We start from the raw sequence: 7,963 nt of genomic DNA, 5'->3' as shown, positions 1-7,963 counted from the left end.
TAGTGCATACTATTAGAATTACTTTCCTATTTTTTTATTACTTTAATAATCAATCCAATCCCACCATAATTGGATTGGTTCAAATCGGAATACAAACTTAAAATAGACAAAATCCGATCCGACTTGTGACCACCCCTAGAAAAGGAGGCGAGAAGGGCTAGTAGGCTTAATGCATAATAGCAAAGTGAGTGACATGGTAGGAATGGTGGTTGAATATGCTAGAAGTGCTCAGTGCAAGAAAATTGATGAATGTGCCAAAAAAGGTCGTTGTTGATCTATGAAGCATGTGCATCTCTCTTATTTGAAGTGTCGTGGTGATGGACACGTTTTTGACAACACACTTGGACAATTGTTCTACATTTCCTTTTAGGTGTCTGATTCAAAAATTATTTATTTTTATTTGAATACTTAAGTCATCACATTTACACAATTAATACGCGTAAAAAAACATAACATGTTAATTTAAAAAGATGAACATACAATTAATTTAGATATTTTATTATATATTACTCATACTTCACTTAATTATAAGATCTCTTTTTATATGTGTATATCAGGTATCTTATATTTTAGACATTAGTCATATTAAAATGTTTGTGTGTGTGTTGTTCATAGTTGTTGATTAATAACTATACATAGCAGCTCGTCAGAGCAACGGTATGATTACGAAAATGAGCAATAAAAATTGAAGGGAAAAAAAATCAAAATGCTATTTAAAACATGTGAACATAGAAGGGTTATTGAAAAGATCTTAATATGGAGTAGCAGTATAGTGGAAAGTACTGAACTTCTAGTATCACCACTATGATCAAGTACAATATAAGCTGTACACTAATAAATGACCAAGGATTTAAAAACTAGAAATAAACCTATAAAATAATTAATGAACTAGTATCCCAAACATTATAATCTGGACCTATTTCTACAATACTAATTTTGTATTAATTTTTTTATTTACTTTTTCAATCTGATTATTCTGCAATAATAATAAAGAACGCTGTAAAGCATGATTACGCTCCCATTTTCACTCCTTTCGCAATTATCCATAACTAAGTAGTAGACCACACTAATCACATTTTGTCAAATATTGCAAGTTTTCAAGCAAACTACTGAACCATGCAGATGAGAGGATATCTAGCAAATAGATCCAATTTAATCACATAAATCAAGATTACAACAGTATAACGAAAATCTTACAAGGTTACAAGGCCAGTCCAGCAACATTGCCAAGTAGTATTCATACCCAAAAAACCCAAACAGAAAAGAAGTAAGAATAAAAGAAAATAAGTTATGGATTTACATAAGAATTGACACATCACCAGCTTCTCCTTCCTATACCCTCTATTGTATATTCCTCTCATCTTGGCTTTCCAATCCTGTTTTCTCACCATAGATACATATTGATTCTTTGAATAGCTAAAAATCATAATAGATTGTTGGAGTAAGGATCAAGGTCCTCTGTGCTTACGGAAGCAAAAACAACCCTGCTGCTGATCAACAGGGATCATACCTCCACCTTTGGATGTGTCAATGGCCTCTATCATGGCAACTACCTCATCCATTTCGGGCCGTTTATCGGGATTGGCATCCCAACATCGTTTCATCACGTTTGCCAAAGAACTTGGGCAACATCTTGGTATTTCTGGTCTCAGATTCTAAAATTTCAACAACAAAAAGAAATCTTCATTAGATCTGAATCCACAGTATCAAACACACTTCTCAAATGAGAGAATCAAAACCAGAATTACATATACCTGCCGAACAACAGCGGAAGTAATCTCTGAGAAACTTAGGTCAGGATATGGCATGTCACAGCAATATATTTCCCACAAACAGATGCCAAAACTGTACACATCACATTTCCTGTTATAGGGGTTGCCATTCAAAACCTGTAAACCACCACCCATTTGTCAAATTACACAAGTTTTGTCTTTGAACATATTAAATACTTTTATATGACCTTTTTTTAATGAAGAATGCAAGTTATGAATGACTCCAAAGAATGGGAAAATAAATCCCCACTCAGATAACACATGGGGACAGGATATTCCCATTTCCATTCAGATCAAGTGAGTTTTGGACACTGCAAGACTCTGCACTAATGCTTCCACTCTGATATATATGCTTGTACAATAATTTCTAATTGCGGTAAAAGTTTCTAGGGAAACTGGCTACACACCTCAGGAGCCATGTAACCAAGTGTACCAGTCTCCCCAGTCATGTCATTAGGATTTGATGCTTCAACACGTGCAACTCCAAAATCAGCAATTTTGACAGTGCGTGTCTTGTCCAACAGCATGTTCTCTGTCTTTACATCTCTGTGGACAACCTTCTGAGAGTGAAGATAACTCAGCCTGCAAAACCAAGCGAATTCAATTTGGGCAGTTATCTATCTAAACAAATTGCAAGACAGTCTTTGGCCTTAACCGGCTAAACCACAATTACATTGACATAAAATTACAAAATGATAGATACCCTCTTGCAAGATCAAGTGCCAGCTGGATGACAACCTTAAAAGCTAACTTCCTCCTCCTATTCTTTATTAGGAAAGATTTCAGCGTACCTCCAGCAAGATACTCTACAACGACACAGCAGATATTGCTTGGCATGCTAATTAGACCATTATCAGTCTGTATCTGTAATTCTGACGACCCCATTGTTGCCCCTATAAACTAAACACAAACAAAAAAAAAATTGCTTGAGAAACTAGGAAATAAAATCACTTACATAAAAGTGCATTATGCCCTTTGAAAAGGGGGTGGAGGGATTAATTGCCAATGTCACAAGATAGAACAGAAAAGAGAAAATGTTACGAAGAGTAGGAAGGAGCATTGTGACTAGCCTTGTTCTCAATATTACAAGATCTTTTGTCCTAGAAAATAGTAGGACAAAGACCAGGACACATTGTTGCTGCATGAAGATATAGAATACATTTCATGTTTATGGTTGAATTTTTCACAAGATTTGGTCAGCATAAATATGAATGAATACCCAAATGGAAAATACCTATTCACATTCATTTCAATCCACCAGCACAAAAAGCCTCCTTCAGGCTCAAATAACTTTGAAGTTGCAATAAAAGAAAAATGTATAGAACGGCTATAGAGCAAAACCACATTTTTTTTTTCTATTATCACTATCTAATCTTACATCAAAAGAGTATCTAATCTGTTTAAAGGGATAGAAGTTAGAAGTACAATTGCCCTACTTTTCTTACATGGATATAATCAACAGAATTCTCTTAAAAAATGCTTTTTAACATCTAAAATTTAAGGAAAATGAGCTCAAGACCCTGTTAATATGGTAATATTTTATGCAACCAATGCTGCAAGCTTTGCAAATGTTATTTCTGAAAAGATTCTCTACAGTCTTACCAACTATTTCAACTTGCATATCCTAACACCCACCCAACAAAACCATTATCCTGAAATTATTCTAACTTCCATATCCTTAGTTAACAAACCAAATTTGATTATCAGCATAAAGAATAGGAGAACAAAATTTGTAGGACGGGCAAGCTCATATATGTTGAATAAGCTTCAAAATAAAAAAAAAGAACTATTTGTATTACAGAAGATCAAAGTATCATAAAAAGATCTGGAATACTATTATAGAAGGAAACCTGCATACATCATGCTCATAAAACAATTTGCTAGAAGATCAAAGTATCATAAAAAGGCCTGCAACAATAAAAAAGAAACCCCATTTCTCAATTTCCAGCAAATTCAAGTTGAACATAAGTCAAGGGAAAGCAGGAAGGTGGGGGGAACATAGTGAAAAATGAAATCCCTGAAAGCTACATAGGTTGGAATCATTGACCATTAATTAAAAAGACCTAAATTTCGATAGTCTTGAAAGACAGTATAAATTCAAATGCAGCCTGGCATAGACATTATAGAGGAGGACAGAGGACTGAATAACCTTCTCCTGAAAATGAAATTCTTATGTGTTAATCAAGTTCATATAACCTTACACAGTTACCCCTTTTTATATCATGAAGTGAACCTAGAACCTGCTTCCGTCTTTACCCCATCTCACCCCAAAAAAATGCCATGCAACATTCTAGTCCACAAACTCAACTAACAAGAGAAAAATTGAAGCTGAAGAAAGAAAATTCACCTTGGTGACATTAGGATGTTCAAGTTTATGCCAAACAGCAACTTCTTGTGTAAACGCTGACCTGAGGGCAGCAATTTCAGCCTCTGTCCGGTGCCCTTCTTCACCCCAGTCCAGCATTTTAACTGCTCGTTAATTAAATAATCACAAAACATTTTTCAGTCAAATACAGAAAAGCAAACCACCATGTCAATCAAGACATAATAATTCTACTTAAATTATAGTCAGCATTCCCCAGAAATCCAATACCATCAACTGGAATCACATAAATTTTCAGATGCAAAACAACACCCAAGGCCATGTTTGAGTTACAAAACGCATAGCCATGGATCCAAAACGACCCATCACCAAATCATCGCAAAAGTCCACTCCTTTCAAGAAAACAGAGTTTCTTCGATGATGAACAATTTTTTCATTTTGTAATTAAATGGATTGATTCTTATTTACTCTACTTAACTGACAGCATCATCGGTTTATGTTTGAGATCCTACATTGATTAGTAATATAGCCAAAACAATGTATATGAATTGGGGGGGGGGGGACAACTCTCACTTTCTGAGCTGGATTTTGGGTTAAGTTATTCCTAAACTCAAAATTGTAAGATGATATTAGGGTCTATCATAGTAATTATTGTTAGGCCAATCAAGATGTTCATTCCTTAACATGAGCGAGTGTGTTGGAGATCTCACATTAACTCGTAATAAGGCAAAATAATGTATATACATGGGAGGTAACCTTCATTTCATGAGCTAGATTTTGGGATGAGTTAAGCTCATACTCAAATTCTAAATGAGCTAGGTATTATTATAGTAATTCTTATTAGGCATATCTAGACAGATGTCAAGTTCTACAAACTTCACCTTGGAGACGTCCTGTCCTCAGTGTGAGGTGTGAGGTGTGTAGGAGATCCGCATTAAGTAGTGATATGATCAAAACAGTACATATAAGCGAGAGGCAACTCTCGTTTTCTCGTTCGAGCTGGATTAAGTCCTAACCCAAATTCTAAAATTTCATTCCAAAGAGAAAATTGAAAAAAGAAAAAACACCGAAATCTGGAAAAGCCAAGTTTTTTAAAAAAAGCATGCATGTTTTAATGGATCGAACTTGCCAGCAACATCTTGGCCATCGTAGATGCCGCGGTGGACAGTGCCGAAGGTTCCCCTGGCTATGACACTCTTGATGATGAGGTTAGAAGGGTCAATTTCCCACTCCTGCCTCTGCTTCTTGAAGGTAGTGGCGCCAGCACTACCCGCAACACTTTTGAACTTAGTTGCAGTGGCAAAGGAGCTAGAGTGACGAGAATGATCAGAGCCAGCATCGTCCTCTTCCTTCTGCTTCATCAGAACCTTGCTGAGGTGCCTCTCGAGCTGCTCATCGATGCTCTTCAGATCAATCTGATCTGCTCTCACAAACCCATCATTTCCTTCGTTCATCTTTCTTATGCTTCTTCTACTTCTTCTTGTTTTTGTCACTCACCCCACTAACTTGAAAGCTTGAAACTTTTTTATTATTGGTGGAGCGTGAAAAGAGGGGAGGTGAAGTAGTGTGTTAACTTGCGAGATATGGTTGTGGGTGTTTCAGTTGTCGTTTGATGATGTTGTAATTGTTCATGTTTTGGTTTGTGTTTGTGGGTTTTTTATTTTCCCTCCGCAAAATTGCTAGGGTCTCTCCAATTATCCATGTGGGCACATGGAATTGCCTGCGTAAAACGTGTGCCTCTGACCCACCCGGTCTCCTCCCCAGCCTCACCTCCTTCCTTACTTGTTTATCACTGCAATCTAAAACATTTATTGCATGTCATTTTTTACTATTTATTAACTCAATCTTGTTACATCAGTTTCTTTTTTCTTCTTTCTATGTGTACCACCATCACTCACTGCCATGAATTGCCGTTGGCTGGCTGTTACATTTGAAAGAGTAAATGTTTCAGTCGATGGTTGAAGAGAAATTTCAGGGAAAAGATCAAGGTCCACCCATTTTGGGGCGGATTGGTGAGAGATAGAGAGAAAAAAAAAAGAAAGAAAGAAAGAAAATGATATAAATGATATGCATGTAAGTTTTGGTGGATTACCTTCACAGGTGATTTATTATGCATTATTATTGACAATTTTTAGATTAATGTGAGGTGTATATTTTTATTATGCAACATATTGGTTAATATATTTCTCTCTTTACTTTCCCTCCCTTTCCACCACCTCCGACAAGCCTAGATGTCGCCTTCGGTGATGGCTCCATTGCCTTTGATGGACCCTCCACCGCCAAAGGCCACTTTGAAGACCCACATCATCACTTTCCGCAATCGAAGCAACAACCAACCAACCAAGGTTTAACCTAGATCTTGGACAAAAATCCCACAAGAAAGACCCCTTGATTTCAATCTCTTGATTTAGTAATTTTATCAAATCACAAGCCAGTGTGACTTTGACGAAGTTGACAATGTCATGGATCTAGTGCGGGCGTGCTGTGAAAAAAATGCCTCGAGCAGCAATGAGTGACGACTTATGAAGCACCGAATATCACGGACACATAGACACCTGTAACATCCAAAATATAAATCATGTTATTGTCGAACATTGACACAGACTCGTATATCAGATATCGGACACCGATAAGTGACGACAAATCAATTGAAGAATGGAGGAGGGTTTCGACGGTGATGAGCAGGGGCAGAAATACAAACATATGAAAAGGGGCATCCACTGCCCCTGAAAAATCAAAATGCCTTAGTAATTGCACCTAAAATAGAAAATTCCCCCTTCAACTTTTAACATGTTAAGTTTAACATTACAACTTTCTTCTTTATGTCTCTAGTTTCACCCTTGGTGGTGAGCCACGGTAAATTTGTTGGAGAATGAAAAGTAGAAAGGGATAGGAGAGAGAAGGAAAGAGAGTCTAGTGCAGAGGGTGCACCAAAATAATTTGCAGATGAGATGAATTTAATGGTGTTCTAAAGTGGTCCACATTATATCATATGGGAGACTTATTCACGCTAAAATTAGCATGTGATGTAATGAAAATGATAGAGATATAGAGTAAAAAGAATGGGGTGAAAGTAGGTTGTACGAAAATGAGATGTATGAGTATTATTACTCAAAATTTTAGAAGACATTTTAAATTTTTTAAAGGGAAAAATTTATTTAATTGTATGAAGATTAAACATATAGGATATTTTATTTCTTTCTTTGACTTGAATTAATGTTTTTATATTTTTAGGAACTAATTTATGTCGTTAATGATTTTATTAAAATCTGATGTTCAATTATCAGTGAGAAGATTTAATTGAGTGTCAAGTAAAAAACTTTAGATACGCTTTGGTTAAAAAAATGATTTTGTTAAGTGTTAAGTTGATATATGATTCACAGTTTTTTTTTAAAGTAATGATCTTTGTTTTGGTACACGGGAAAAAAATTAATGTAATGATCTTTTAAAAGAGGAATGAAACACATTTTATATTTATAAAAAGCTAGGATTACTCACATTAATCTTCAAAATTAGAAAATTGTCATTTTTGTCTTTAAAAAAATGCCGATCACATTAGTACCTCCTGAAAAGAGATTGATGTAAAAAATAGACTGAATTAATCAACTTCTTTTCATTTTAAAGGATAAAAGTAATGTTGTAGGTTTTTTTCTCTATAGGTTCGATTGAATAAATTCTAAAAATTCTATTCACATAAAAATAAAATAAATTGAAAGATACAGTAAATAAAAAAAATTCACATAAATTAAATTTATATACTTCAGCTTTTGATATAAAAAGCTCTTGCAAATTAGAAATTAATCTAAATTGGCCTAATTCCAAATTCCTAACCCATGATCCCACCGAAATTTCTGATCACTTTATCATT

The 7,963-nt window shown here is 35.2% G+C and overlaps 1 protein-coding gene across 1 annotated transcript; it reads right to left on the bottom strand.

Moving 5' to 3' along the window:
* Positions 1-1,135: 1,135 nt before the first annotated feature.
* On the bottom strand, positions 1,136-6,906 carry LOC100791455 (serine/threonine-protein kinase STY13). Its single transcript, XM_003523030.5, has 6 exons — positions 5,225-6,906; positions 4,120-4,241; positions 2,476-2,672; positions 2,180-2,354; positions 1,755-1,889; positions 1,136-1,655 (listed from the first exon to the last, which is right to left on the bottom strand). The coding sequence occupies exons 1-6, from the start codon at positions 5,547-5,549 to the stop codon at positions 1,449-1,451; spliced, it is 1,161 nt and encodes a 386-aa protein (XP_003523078.1). The 5' UTR covers positions 5,550-6,906; the 3' UTR covers positions 1,136-1,448.
* Positions 6,907-7,963: the final 1,057 nt, after the last annotated feature.

Source organism: Glycine max, chromosome 4, assembly GCF_000004515.6.
Source record: "Glycine max cultivar Williams 82 chromosome 4, Glycine_max_v4.0, whole genome shotgun sequence".
Classification (NCBI taxonomy): Eukaryota; Viridiplantae; Streptophyta; class Magnoliopsida; order Fabales; family Fabaceae; genus Glycine; species Glycine max.
Note: the sequence above shows the minus strand (reverse complement) of the source record. Positions and strands in the feature narration are given on the sequence as shown.